Here is a 15556-nt window from a genome sequence, read left to right as displayed (position 1 = left end):
CAATTATACTACCTAAATTACGAAAACAGTGATCAAGTTATAAGTGGGATTGTCCATTGGTTTCCTCTACTCCATAATAAATGATCTATAACCCAACTTCTTTACAAGGATTAAGGAAGAAATTGATCAAATTGAATATGTTATTAATATTTTGTAATTACCAATGGCAGAGCCAACACTGTGGCCTGTTTATGGTTAAGGAGCTGTGTATTGCAAGGATAATTTATTGAATATAAAGGTCATTACTCATGTTCAACTGTTTCTTTCATCTTTAGCCAAGTTCCTGGGAAATCAGGTGTTGAGTTATGGGCAAAACCTCTCCTTCACATTTTATTTGGAAAGGAATGGTGCCCACCCGTCAGTAGAGGATCTGATCCTGGAAGGAGCTAGTCAGACACTGAGTGCACAAGTGAACGCGCAGAATAACCCAATCCCTTCTACGAGCAAGCAGACATACACCTACAGGTAGATATCGCAGATGTTCTGAATCCAACAGTTTTTCATTTCAGTTAACCTGTGAATAGAATATTTTTTGTCCTGAGTATTGAGTGGGTACAATCAGATCATTCCATCTTCAGGCACATTGTGCAGGACTTACATCTCAGAGTGGATCCTTTCGTTGTGAAATCAGGCACAGGCCTGATTTGCACTGAATGGGAACATTTTAGCATTGAGTTTAAAGTGTATTGTATATCAAAAGGATGTACATTTTCCAGTGATTTACTCTGCAACAGCCAATTAGTCAGTCAACTTTGTTGTAAGGTTTAAGGAAATTATTGAATAAATTGAGTTTTTTGTTTAATTGGCTATTGACAGAGCCAACTCTGTGATGTATTACCAGATAAATGCTTCATAACAACACAATTGGGGACAATTTTAACCTAACCCGCCCGCCGGAAAACTGACGGGATCGGTTTCAATGCTGGTCTTACACCCCGCCTGATTTTACTCTCCATTGAAGTCATCAGAGGGTAATATTGGGCGGGATGTAAAACCAGCGTTCCACCCGATCCCGTGGGTTTCCCACCCGGCGAGTTAGGTTAAAATGACCCTCAAAACTATGTCATATAACTGGCCTAAAAGACTGTAACATCCTGTCAATGGTACTTTGGTTTTATTTATTAGCCAATGGTAGAGGACTAAGTGAAAATGTTAATAATCCCTCTTTGCTTTATAGACTCCATGAGGGTCTGGAGTACGGATGGAAGCCGTTTCTAACTTCCTTTGACTTCCAGCGGGTGCTCAGTGACCTCAAGGTCATCAAAATCCGTGGTTCATACACCAGGCAAAGTAAGCTCACTTTATCCATAAGACATTACCATGCTTATAAAAGATAAATGAAATGGAGGAAGAACAATGTTGAAAATTAAGTTGAGAAACAAAAGCAAGATAAAGAAATGAGAAAAGGTTTTTAGAAATTATGTGACGCAGACACTAAGAGTTTGAAGAATCAGTCAATTATCCATGCACTTTTTTGTCACATTAATAGAAAATCTTAAATGAAGCGCTGTTATATCCAGGCTAAGGGTTCATAGCAGCTCCTCTGCAGATTTTTGGCCCAGTGAGGGCACACTCAGTGTATACTCTCTCAACTCTACTAGCTAATTACAAGTTGGATTTTGATAGTGCCAAAGGTTAGAGGAACCGCAACAGCTGTTAAAGCAAGTTTCATGTAATAGGCATTTCATTTTATAATTTTATTTCTCCTGTATTGTTTTCTCTTTTCCAGTTTAATTAGTTTATAAGGTTAGATGCTAATAGAAGATTGCAATCTATACCCAAATTATAAACACCAAAAATGTTTGTTACATATACTAGCTCTTTCTTTCTATAGTCGAAGTAGGGAATCTGGAACGGCAGGATGAGTTCTAACCTTAATATCCAACCTTAAATTAAAAATGTTGCTTTTGCTTTCCGATATCTTTATTGTTAAATGCGTTGCCCAGTGTCGAACTGAGCTATACTGACCAGGAAGGCTCTAGGCTAGATTCCTGCAGTGTGCTGAGTTAGCTAATCTCAAGGGTGACAGTAGATAAGCTACAATTAGCTCCAGGCTAGGAGGGATCATTATCCAGTGACTCCTGGTTTTCCACTCCAGGGCACCTAGTGGCCACTCAGTTCCCAGGGACAAAGAAGAGGAAAAGAGGTCACCTCACCACCCCCTTTACGTTGGCCCGGGTTTTCCAGAGCTTCCCCAGCAGTTTCATCCAGATGGAATGCAACCATGTTAATGAGGCAAGACTGGGGTGCTTCCAACCCCCTGTACCTTGACTCCCTGTATCCTATGCTGGACTGTTGAAAATCGGAGGGCATTTTAAATGTACTCCTAGTTACAGAATGTTAGGTGACAGTGTATTACATACAGGTCAGAGGCTGGGTATTCTGCAGCGAGTGACTCACCTCCTGACTTCCCAAAGCCTTTCTACCATCTATAAGGCACAAGTCAGGAGTGTGATGGAATACTCTCCACTTGCCTGGATGAGTGCAGCTCCAACAACACTCAAGAAGCTCGACACCATCCAGGGCAAAGCAGCCCACTTGATTGGCACCCCATCCACCACGCTAAACAATCACTCCCTTCACCACCGGCGCACAGTGGCTGCAGTGTGTACCATCCACAGGATGCACTGCAGCAACTCGCCAAGGCTTCTTCAACAGCACCTCCCAAACCTGCAACCTCTACCACCTAGAAGGACAAGAGCAGCAGGCACATGGAAACAACACCACCTGCACGTTCCCCTCCAAGTCACACACCATCCCGACTTGGAAATATATCGCCATTCCTTCATCGTCGCTGGGTCAAAATCCTGGCACTCCCTTCCTAACAGCACTGTGGGAGAACCTTTACCACACGGACTGCAGCAGTTCAAGAAGGCGGCTCACCACCACCTTCTCGAGGGCAACTAGGGATGGGCAATAAATGCTGGCCTCGCCAGCGACACCCACATCCCATGAACGAATAAAAAAAAAACAAGGTAAATAGCTGAATGAATACAGTCACAAGGAATGAAGAGACACTTAGTTTAATTCAAGGAAGTATGGCACTTTGCTACCATGTTTTTCTTTTGAAGCAGACAGCTGTTTAGTAACATGGCACTGGAAGTAATCTACAAGCTTTGTATTACAGGCGCTGGACACATAGATAATGTGGTGCTCCACACAGCCCGACCTAGCATTGGAACCCCTGCTCAGTGGGTAGAGAAGTGTACATGTCCAACAGGCTATGAGGGACGATTCTGTGAGAAATGTGCAAGAGGTTACACGAGGCAGAAACGCAAGCTTGGAAGGTTTAGTGAGTGTGTGCCATGCAACTGTCAAAGCTCCAGTGGCACCTGTGACCCTGAAACTGGTGAGTTTGCTGATAGATTGACTTAGACTAGAGTTTGAGGCGGCAGACCGCAATCTACTACTTAGCGTTTTATAAAGTTTTGCGACACACTTTGTGGAAATGGATGCCAGTATAAATGATGGTGGAGGAATTTACATGGAATAGTTAACAAAAAACATGGTGCCTAACCCAATTCTATTCAAATTACAGGGGCGTTGCCAAGTATTGTTTTACAATGCAACGACTTTGATGTCAATTGCATCATTGCATGGTGCATTTACAAAACAGTAGAGATTACCTAAAAATATTTAGGAACCACATTAGGCCCTTTAATTCACAAGTCTTACCATGAATACCCCTTTTAAAATTAACATTGGTGAAATTTAACATTTTTTTTCCTGTTTATTTCCGTTGATATATTTGATCAGTGAACACCAATGAAACAATTGAGAAACACCAGCTTGCAGGAGTAGCTGAATCCAACATTGGGAAGATCTTCTCAGTGCCCTGGTGTAGCAAAATTGTAACTGTGCTATTGCATTCAGTCGAGTGACACTTTTTAGATTAAAAAATGCATCACTGAATCATCCCTGATTTAATACTTAATCTGCTGATCATAAATTCAGCTCTCTCACACTCTTGGACTGAACAACTTCTTTAGGCAGTTCTGATGGTGGTGTGATCAGGGTTCACAGTTAATAATTCAATACAAGAAAAAAAACCTACAGAAATAGCCAGAGAGAAAAAAAAAGGTATATTAGATTTAATCATAATTCTTACCAGTTTCTCCTTTGTGGCTTGTCCAAAGGCGGATTTGGCTGAAGGATCAAATTTAAGATTTCCTATGTATTGCGTAATATTTATGACTGGGGTAACTTGCGTGTTTATTGAAAATGAAGAACTGAATTGTTTTTCTAGCAGTATCTTCCAGTTTTTTATATGTGAGGCAGTTATCAATCAGGTAACTCAGGTATTAAGGTGCATCCGTAGGGCATTGGTTTACAAGCCAGAACATGTTATACTGCTCTGCTCAATGGTAAGGCCAATTCTGGAGTATGGTGTGCAGTTTTAGTCAGCCTACCTGAAAAAGGATAGAAAGGATCCTGAGAACAATGAAGGTTCCAGGTCTTAAGGGACTAAGTTACCAAGAAAAGCTCAAATGACTAAACTTTTGCTGGAGAAAAAGGAGACTGAGATGAGACATGATACAGCCCCTCAAAATATAAAAATAGATGAGGTGGAAGTAAGCAAGTATTTAACGTGGACAATGAACATAGGATAGAGGACACAAGTACAAAATTCACAAGTTTTGTGTAAGGTTAGAGATCAGAAAAAAATTCCCCATTGGATACTGGATGTGGAACAAACTCCCAGAGAAGGTAGTTGACTTGGTGTCAATTGACACTTTTAAAAAGAAACTGGATCAGTATATGTTGAGTACCCATTTGTCCAGTCAATATCTTTGACTAGTAATGAAGTGCTCTTCCATGTTGCCTGCTAGGTTCTTGCTTCTCCAATGATCATGCCAGAAACAATTGCCCACACGGTTACTACATTGATTCTTCTGAACCAAGTGGCTGCAGGATTTGCCCTTGCCCAATTGGTACAGGTTGCAAGGTGACACCAGGCACAACAGAGGCAGTGTGCGTGGGCTGTCCAGCAAAAACGATGGGTAAGTCTGGGGTACAATCAGGTTTAACCATGTAGAAGCTGTTAAAAATAACACTAGAAGAAAGAAACAACACTGCAAGGTGCTTCTACACAAAGCAGGCATTGTTCAGCTCACCTAAGGTTAAAACCAACATGATTTTATGCATTCAACATAAACGGCACAGTTTTCCAACGTGCCTAACACACTTGTATGTGAATGCCTGTGGCAAATGTACCCATAGTGCAAAACTGTACAGTAGAACTTTCATTATCCACACTTCAATTATCTGCCTTCCCGAAGTTCATCAGAATATTATTGGGACGAAGCCTTACTTGAGAAGATGCCCCATTGCACAGCCAACTAAATTTCTTTGTTCTTTGCATTCCATCTCCTGCAGTAGTGAATTAACCTACACAATGCTTCATTTGTAACTTGTATTGTACCTGTTTTTCCTATAGCAATAGGATGCTATAGATCGGGTACTGCTGTAAGATACATATAGAGACAAATTTTGGGGACTTGATTCCCCTCCAGTTTCTTTGATTCATCAAGGTGTCCCTTCCATTATGGCAGATAATGAAGGTTCCACTGTATGCTATTGACTTAGCGTACAGCATGTCTGAATCCAAAAGCTATTCACAACACAGTCCTATACAATCTGTGGCAAGTAAGTGTATACTACAACTTTGGTTAAATATACTTAAATGGCCAGTGCTATTTAATGAAAGAAGAAAATAAATTGTATTTATGTAGCATCTTTCATATCCTCAGGATATTCCAAACTGTCATTGTACAGAATTCAAACATACCAAACCCTTTCCCATACACTGCCATTATATAGAGTTCTGACAAGCTAAACTCCTCCCCATTCACACTTTACTATACAGATTGCTGAAGGATTAGCCTCTCCTGCTTTGGCACTTAATTTAACGTGACAAGGTGTATCTATGTGAGAAAAATATAGACGGGCTTTATAGCTAATAGCTGATTTGACTACGTTTGCTTTCTGTGAAGTTAATATATACTTTGAGATTCAAATACATACAGTTTCTGTTCCTTGATGTTATTGTACAAATTCCCTAGGTGAACGGTGTGAAATGTGCGAGGAAGGATACTTTGGTAACCCACAGGCAGGTAGATCCTGCCAACCTTGTGCTTGCAACAGCAACGTTGATCCCAATGCAGTTGGGAACTGTGATCAGTGGACTGGAGTATGTCAGAAATGTCTCTACAACACTGCAGGACGCCATTGTGAGAGATGTAAAGAAGGCTTTTATGGAAATGCGCTTGCATCCAATCCATCTGAAAAGTGCAAACGTAAGAATTGTCTTTGAATTTTGCATATGTTGGTTTATATGTGGCAAATTCCATGGGATAAAGTTTACTATTTCAGTGCAACAAATCTACACAAAGCCAACGCAGTTTTACATTAAAGCAAGTTGCAATCCCTCCTTGATGTTCGCAATTGTTTCAAATATAATCTTATTTTACTTTTTTTCATCTAAACGTATTTCAACATTTTTACGGTCACTAAAATCAGATTATTCAGTATAAAGTTTTCTCCCCAGTTTGCTGGGTTGGGGTTCATCACCCATGCAGGGCAGGTACCCAACAGGATTCTCATCAATAAGAGGGAGCCCTCTAGTTCCTGGTTGCAGAATCCCAGTGGTACTGCAACAGGACCGGTCGGTGCTGCAGCACCAAAAGAGGCAGCTGGGCATTTAAAGGGGCAGAAGTGTCCTAAGATAAGGGAATTAGCAGCCTTGTAAACCCTGGCAGAGATCCAGGCCTACACAATTAGGTTAGTGAGGGCCAGAGAGGAGGAAGAGATGGCTGCTATAAGACACTCCCCCTCCATTGGGGGACCTCAGAGCCTGTACCACCACATCCCGGGGCCTACTGCCACTTTCCATAAGGCGGTCCCGGGAAGTGGCGATAACGTGGGCGGACGCTAGGAAAACCTGCCATGGATTCAGATCCTACCTCCCTGGCATTTGATTGTGGCAGCGGGGAAGGGGTATCAAGTGGCAGTCCTGGTGAAGATGGGGGTGGGGGGGGAAATAATCGAGGTCAAGGCAGTGAAGCGACGTAGGCCTCATCATCAAATTTTCCCCCCTTTTCCATTGCTCTCCCACCTGATTTCAGGCAGCAAGGTGGAGGAAAATGCAGCCCCACTTCTTTTTGTCCCCTACACTAAAATGTGTTTGATAACAGTGCCCAGACTGGGATTGCTTGTATGTTTCAATATTTAAACAATAATTAATAATCATTATGAAATAAAGGAATGCGAGACTTGCTGTGCATTTTCTGCCTTTTGTTTCAAGTTTCCAGTATTCCTGTTTTTTCTTTTTACCTCTGAGAATTGTTCTGCTTTTATATGAAAGGAAATGAAAGAACAGACTTCTAATAAAAAAAATTCTGTTACTTTTACAGCGTGTAACTGTGATGCAAAGGGTTCATGGTCCTTACAGTGCAGGAGTGATGGCACATGTGATTGCAAGCCAGGAGTTTTTGGACATCAGTGTAACCAGTGTGCAGGAGACACCTATTACAATAGCACCACAGGCTGCCAGGAGTGCCCAAACTGTTATCGGGCTGTAAAAAACAAGGTAGGCACCTGGACTCTACAGCACAAGAGTTGGCCAAGAGAAGGCTAAGTTAACTTTTTTTTCAATACCGTAAGACCGGAATTTCCTCATTTCCACTTGCAAGGAAATTATGCTGAAATTTATGCTTGTTTTTACACCAATCTTGCTGCCAATCTCGTATCATACGCCAGAACATAAAAATCTGAGTACACAAGAGAAAATCGACAAATAGTTGAGTCAGTAAATCAGTAAATAATTGGGTCCCGATAAAAGCATGGCACCTACGTTATATTCCTTCTTTAAGTTCCTCTTCATGTATGAAAATTAAAATTCAAAGGCATCAAACCATCATTTATGTCCATTAGGCACAGCATGATTAAGAAAATGCAATAGGGAAAGCTTTTCAATTTTTGATGTAACATGATTAAAACACAACATGATGCATTCAAAGATGCAGGAAATACAATGCAGGTCTCAGTGAGGAGAAATGAGCCGCAGAAGGTTTTGGCGGAGGTTTCTTTTGATAAGCATGAAAGATTGAGAAATTTATGGTATAGTGTTAAAAACTGGCGAAGTCACTTATGTGCAAATTTTCTCTATCTTTTGCGCTGAAAATCGGCATTACACTGTACCTACGCTGTTGTTGCACCGGAAAGTACGAGGAAATTCGGGGCTGTAGAGTGGAAGTATTACTGTGTGATATTAGTAACAAACGTGTTAATGAGTTTGTATGAAATTCTTTTGTCCACTGTGTCCACAAAAGCATTTACCTCTTTATTTTAAATGGGTTAAAACCTTTGTTAAAGTACCAGATGGAGGAATTATGTCGTATATTATAAATATCACACAGTGCACTTTTACCTCCTAGGAACCTTGTGGATAAATGATGAAAAATGGTAGAGTGCCACAGGTGTTGAAGCACTATTCATGGGACCAAGTAGTCCTTTTGGTCTGTGTTAACAATCTCACACATTGCTGCCATCCCTATCTTAACCTTGCCACCACAGGGAGGTGCTGAGCAGAAGTCACTTAGCCTGTTCCACTATGGACATCTCTCTAATTACACAGTAGTCAGTCATATGTGATGTCATTTCCTGGAAATATATTTTCTGTTCACATTGTCATTATCATATTCTAATCATGGCAGCCATTTTTGTTTTGAAAATATGTTTCAAGAGACATTATTAGGTATTCCTGATGCTAAGTTTGGAAACTGCACTGCCCAGTGCGGAGCAGTTTGGATGCCTGGTCTGTGCTGAGCTTTCAGCTGATCTCAGCCAGGGTGGTAATAGAAGGTATGCAGTTGCCTCAGTGCCAGTTGTATGCCCTATATCACCACTCTGGCTAAGAAGAAAAGTTAACTAGTGCTCCGACTCCTGATCACTATTCAATGACTCCAGCTAGAAAGTGTATTTGTTTGGAAACTGGCTGATGGCAGGACCCTATCCAGCTGCGATGCCCCAATGCTTGAATAGCCTACTGACTCAAATTTGAAGAATGGTGATCTGGACAATGTTACCAAGGATAGCCAGTGCCTGTGAAACCATATTCAACTCTAAGCCGCTGTCTGCAGGAGAGGGGGATTGAAGATTGGAAGTGGATGAGGGAAACTGATTTTGTAAAAAAGGAAACATAAACACTGAAAATCTCCATTGCCGCTTGGTAAGGTTGGGACTCATGCTGCCTGGAGTCACAGTGGTAGCAATCCACAAAGGAACAGAGGGAGCCACCACTTAACTTCTTCACTCATAAGTTATCAGGATAGCCCACTCATGGGAAATAAATCGCAGCCTATTGGTTTTCGTAACAGATCCTCTATATCCTTCACACTTCATTTTAACATTTTAATCCCGAAGCTTTGACTGCTTTATACCTTGAAATGACAGTTAGCTTATGTTCCCAGTCATTCCTCATTGCTCAGATAGAACAATGCAATGAAGGTAATTTGTAGCTAAAACCTTTCAAAAGAACTCACTATTTCTAACAAAGTTCTAACTGTGCTCTTTATACACTTGTTTGTGATTTCCCCATAACTAGGGGACAGCAAAAATTGGACATTTCAAATTAAGGCATGCAAGCATCCCTTAGAATTAAAGATGATTATGCTTTAAACCAGTGTTGCTGGACCATGCATCAGATTATGGGATGTCTATGACTTGCCCACTGGTACCCCAATGCAATTACTCCAGGTCTTCCTGCGTTCCCAGCTGCTGCCAGTGTGAGATGCCTATTGTTCTTAAGGCTTCATCCTGGTATTATCCCGCCAGAGATAAAATAAACAATGAAAACCTTTAGTTCTGTTTTCACAATGTGAGATTTTAGATAATAAGAACTGTTTATTGGTTTATTGTTGGATTTTTTTTTTGTTTCTTGCTGAATGTTTTTCACTTCCTGTGTCTATTGTTCAGGTGTTGAAACATAAAAATGTGGTTCGAGAACTGGAAATTCTAATCTCAAAAGTGAAGACAAATGGGAGCCCAGCGAATGACAAGGTCCTTGAGGAAAGATTGAGGAAAGCATCAACGGACCTCAACAGACTGATGACTGAAGCTAAAGAAACTGAAAGTAAATTCTCATTTTGGCTTTGTAATGAAACATTTTAAAAGTTGTAAGACTTTACAGATAATATATAACATAAAATTATTTTCTCCCCAACTCCATTTTCCTTTTCCCTCCTTACCCCTCCTCTAACCCAATGTAATGGGTCTGACCTTGACCAGGGAGTGACCTGGCCCAGACCTATGTTAAACCACCTCTTAGTAGCCGTGTGTGAAAAAACAGGTTGGCTGTCTTCTGAATTTACCTCTTGCTTTCCCTCACTGTTAGATTGATCAAGGCGATTAGGGTTCATTGGTTCAGATTTGGTGTAAAAACCACTCTAGAAGTTCTTGTTTCCTTCCCAATGCCATGAGGCACTGACTCATGTTGAAAGTACAGCTCCCTGGATCCTTTGATCACCTGAGGGGTTCAGAGAGGAATTTTCCAGAGTTTTTTTTCCACCCCTTATTGGCTCTGGGTTTTTCTCCCCCTTTTTTTGCCTCTCCCAGTTGATTACATTGCTGCGGGGGGTGAAGGGGGTGGGGTGGGGGCAGGAAGCATCTAGTCATGATGCTGCCATGAATGTGGGGCAGGTTTGATGGACCAGCTGGTCTTTTTCTGACTGTCATTTTCGTATGTTCATATGACACTGACTGCCCTCCGGCAACTCATCTGAGTGACCATCCTTCAAATGTGATCCCTGGAAGCTCCAGCAGGCTATTTAGCCATAAGAAGCAGCACAGCCAAGCCCAATCCTGATATCCACCTAACATCTATGCTTGTGCACTTTCCAGCATGGATAATAATTGGGCTTGGATACGATGGCTGATGTTTATCCCCTGCAGAACTCACAAGTGCTGAGATCAATATTAATGCCCTTACCACTGGTCAGCTGAGATCAACTAATGTGACAAAGACCAAAGATCAAAGCTGAGATCTTCCTGGTCTATGTGGCACAGTACCACACCAGATAGTGCATTTATCAACTGAATGGCGGAAGTAGCAAGGCCGGAGATCTTCAGACACAACTTTAAAAATGTACAGCATCTGGCCTCATTAGTAAAGATCTATTGTTTTCTACAGTGGATGATGAAAACAATCTTGACCATTTGAACGACCTCAACAAGAAGTTGGGTGCTGATACATATCGTCTGAATAACATCAGGAAATCTGTCGATGAGACTGGAAGGTTAAGAGTAACGTACGAAGATCATGTCCGAAGTACGGAAAGGTTGCTTAGCAATGTCAGGACAAAGATCCAGGAAAGCAAGACAGAAATGGGCCGGATGGTAAGTCCTCATGAGTCAAAAAGGGTATTTTCTTATTATTTGTAGGAACCAGCTCAGTCAGTAGCCCTTGTGTTTACAAAACTGAAAGAGCTACAGTAAAGACGCTAATGTTGTCAACATAGGGAATACATCCAGGGCAGCCCTGACATTTTAAAACTTTAGAAATTCTCAAAACCAATTGCAAGGGTAGATGTTGTGAGGGACGGCTCCTGATGCAGACCAGAGAATTGGGTATAGAGGTCAGTGCACCTGGTTTGTGGATTTCCTGATTTTCCAGTGATTAAGTTTTGAAGCCAGAATGTATTTGTGAATGAGAACATAAAAGAGACTTCTTGCTTTTTTGCTGTTTAAATTAATTCCGAGTATGTCATGACACAGTCCCTTGTTATGGCACTGTCCCTTGTTATAACACGACACAGTCCCTTATTATGGCACTGTCCCTTGTTATAACACGACACAGTCCCTTATTATGGCACTGTCCCTTGTTATAACACGACACAGTCCCTTATTATGGCACTGTCCCTTGTTATAACACGACACAGTCCCTTATTATGGCACTGTCCCTTGTTATAACACGACACAGTCCCTTATTATGGCACTGTCCCTTGTTATAACACGACACAGTCCCTTATTATGGCACTGTCCCTTGTTATAACACGACACAGTCCCTTATTATGGCACTGTCCCTTGTTATAACACGACACAGTCCCTTATTATGGCACTGTCCCTTGTTATAACACGACACAGTCCCTTGTTATAGCACAGACCTTTGTTATGATACAGACTTAATGCAAGAACTGCATATGAAAATTACATGGTGTAGTTGAACCGTGAGGATGTTAGTACAGATCTTGGAGGCTTGACATCAAATTATATTACAATGCTCAATACTGGTTTTCTTAAAAATAAATTATTAAAGCTCCCCTGCAGCTCATATGGTAAGTTGCACTGCCCATTGTGAAACTGAGCCATACGACCAGGATGGTCCCAGATTGAATCCTTGACCCATGGTGAGTTATCTGGTCTCAGTTGACCTGGTGCCACAACTAACTTCAGTAGTCCAAAATTAACTTCAGAGCAAGAGGGGAAGAAATGGCCCAGGGATTTTGCTCCTGAAAGCTATAGGATGACTCCTGCTGGAAAGTATCATCATAGTGTCATAGTAGGTACAGCAGAGGAGGAGGCTATTTGGCCCATCGTGCCTGTGCTGGCTCTTTGAAAGAGCTATCCAATTGGTCCCATTGCCCTACTCTTTCCCCATAGCCCTGTAAATTTTTTCCCTTCAAGTATGTATCTAATTTTCACTTGAAAGTTACTTTTGAATCTGCTTCCACCACCCTTTTCAGGCATTGCACTCCAGATCATTACAATTTACTCTGTAAAAAACTGCTTCCTCATGTCACCTCTTGTTTTTTTTGGCCAATCATCTTAAATCTGTGTCCTCTGGTTACCAACCCTTCTGTCACTGGAAACAGTTTCTCCTTATTTACTCTATCAAAACCGTTCATGATCTTGAACACCTCTGTCAAAGCTCCTCTTAACCTTCTGTGTTCTAGGGAGAACAACCCCAGCTTCTCCAGTCTCTCCACATAACTGAAGCCCCTCACCCCTGGTACCATTCTAGTAAATCTCTTCTGCACCTTCTCTAAGGCCTTGACATCCTTCCTAAAGTGTGGTGTCCAGAATTGAACATAATACTTCAGCTGAAGTCTAACCAGTGTTTTATAAAGGTTTGACATAACTTCCTTGCTTTTGCACTCTATGCCACTATTAATATTGCCCAGGATCCCATATGCTTTTTTAACAGCCTTTTCAACTTGTCCTGCCATCTTCAAAGATTGGTGTATCTGCACCCCTAGGCCTCTCTGTTCCTGCACCCCCTTTAAAATTGTACCATTTAGTTTATATTGCCTCTCCTCATTCTTCCTTCCAAAATGTATCACTTCACACTTCTCTGTATTAAATTTCATCTGCCATGTGGCTGCCCATTTCACCAGTCTGTCTATGTCCTCCTGAAGTCTGTTACTATCCTCCACATTGTTTACTACATTTCTGAATTTCGTGTCATCTGCCAACTTTGAAATTATACCCTGTATACCCAAGTCCAGGTCATTAATATATATCAAAAAGAGCAGTGGTCCTAATACTAACCCCCAGGGAACACCACTCTATACTTCCCTCCAGTCTGAAAAACAAACGTTCACCATTACTCTTTGCTCTCTGTCCCCTAGCCAATTTTGTATCCACACTGCCACTTTTCCTTTAATCCCATGGGCGTTAATTTTTCTAACAAGTCTATTATGTGGTAATTTATCAAATGCCTTTTGAAAGTCCATATACATAAGGTCAACCGCACTACCCTCATCAACCCTCTCCGTTGCTTCATAAAAGAGCTCAGTTAAACATGATCTTGCTTTAATAAATCTGTGCTGACTTTCATTTATTAACCCATATTTTTCCAAGTGCCAATTAATTTTGTCCCGGATTATTGACTCTAAAAGTTTCCCCACCACTGATGTTAGGCTGACTGGCCTGTAATTGCCGGGTTTATCCCTCTCCCCTTTTTTGAACAGGGGTGTAACATTTGCAATCCTCCAGTTCTCCGGCACCGTCCCCATATTTAAGGAGGATTGGAAGATTGTGGCCAGATCCTCTGCAATTTCCACCCTTATTTCCCTCAGTAACCTACGATGCATCCCATCTGGATCGGGTGACTTTTCAACTTTGAGTACTGCCAATTTATTAAGTACCTCCTCTTTATCCATTTTTATCGTATCCAACATCGTTACTACCTCCTCTTTTACTGCTACAATGGCAGCATCCTCTTCTCTACTGAAGATGGATGCGAAGTATTCATTTAGTACCTCAGCCATACCCTCTGCCTCCACAAGAAGATCTCCTTTTTTGTCCCTAATCAGTCCCACCCTTCCTTTGACTACCCTTTTACTATTTATATGTTTGTAAAAGACTTTTGGATTCTCTTTTATGTTAGCCGTTAATCTATTCTCATGCTCTATCTTTGCCCCTCTTATTCCCTTTTTTAGATCTCCTCTGTACTTTCTGTATTTAGCCTGGTTCTCTACTGTATTATGAACCTTACATTCATCATAAGCCTCATTTACTGTTTCATTTTAACCTCTAGTGTGTTCATGTGGATGTCAGGTGGGGATAGGATCCAGATCAGGCAACTGTGATTCTTTGCCTCTGAAGAATGGCCACTTGGGGAAGGTAACGGTGCATGGCTAACTTCCAGGGAAAACACAATTCAGAACCTTCAGGGAGGAAGAGGATTTATTTTGTTAATTTTTAATGTTCGGGTAGATGTGATTTTGTTGCCACCTGTAATAAACTGCATCTGTTATTTCTTACAGCCTTCATTGCCAACAGGTCCTGTTGGAGACAGCAACCTAGCGGGTCTCGCCGATGAGGCGCGTAGACTGGCGGAAAAGTAAGCGTAGTCTTTTTATTTGTCTCCCTATTTCCACGAAATTTCCCACCGGTTCATTTCACAACTTCATAGCAAAATATTAAGAAATTTTCTTTTTGTTTTTGTTTTTTTTTTCTTTATTCAGGCATGTGAGAGATGCAGATGACATAGAACAGTCCAGCAGAACTGCCAATGGGTCATCCTTTGAAGCCCTTGAATTAATTACTAAAGCAATCAAAGACCATCAGAAAACCACACAGTCCATCAATCTACTAAATAAACAGTAAGTGGGAACTAGTTTTGATGGGAAATATCTGAGAACACAAATTTGAATCCATTGTTCTTTCACCTCATGTAAGCATTCTCTATATTTTGAAAGCAATGGCTATAAGTAGTCTTTTGATTAGAGACAACAATTCTTCATAGTTTTATTTAAAGTTCAGCTGAAACCATTAATGTTCTAAATTGATGTTGCAAATACAAAACAAAATGCACTTATGATTTGGTAATGGCTGCAGTCAGAATGAATATAACCCAAACTGGTTGAGCTTGAACCACAGTGAGTTGAGTGTTACTCATCACCAATGAAGCATGCACTGGTTGTTCTGCGATATATCCAATGCTCTCTATAAAACTACTTCTGGGGCCGTACAGAAAATGTGCTAATTATGAAGCATTATTAAGGAAAGGGTATCTACAGTTGTTTCTTTATTAACAAAAGAATTGTAACAGTAC

The 15556-nt window shown here is 41.1% G+C and overlaps 1 protein-coding gene across 1 annotated transcript in view; it reads left to right on the top strand.

Annotated features, from left to right (window-relative positions):
* The window catches only part of LOC137325402 (laminin subunit gamma-1-like), a 69709-nt gene that overhangs the window by 41456 nt on the left and 12697 nt on the right, over window positions 1-15556 (top strand). Inside the window, exons 7-16 of the mRNA XM_067990471.1 lie at window positions 276-465; window positions 1178-1290; window positions 3128-3349; window positions 4830-5000; window positions 6063-6296; window positions 7413-7588; window positions 9976-10132; window positions 11189-11394; window positions 14766-14842; window positions 14967-15104. Coding sequence (XP_067846572.1) covers window positions 276-465; window positions 1178-1290; window positions 3128-3349; window positions 4830-5000; window positions 6063-6296; window positions 7413-7588; window positions 9976-10132; window positions 11189-11394; window positions 14766-14842; window positions 14967-15104 — 1684 coding nt within the window. The remainder of the gene's footprint in view (window positions 1-275; window positions 466-1177; window positions 1291-3127; window positions 3350-4829; window positions 5001-6062; window positions 6297-7412; window positions 7589-9975; window positions 10133-11188; window positions 11395-14765; window positions 14843-14966; window positions 15105-15556) is intronic.

This window comes from Heptranchias perlo, chromosome 9 (assembly GCF_035084215.1).
Source record: "Heptranchias perlo isolate sHepPer1 chromosome 9, sHepPer1.hap1, whole genome shotgun sequence".
NCBI classification, from domain to species: domain Eukaryota; kingdom Metazoa; phylum Chordata; class Chondrichthyes; order Hexanchiformes; family Hexanchidae; genus Heptranchias; species Heptranchias perlo.
Note: the sequence above shows the minus strand (reverse complement) of the source record. Positions and strands in the feature narration are given on the sequence as shown.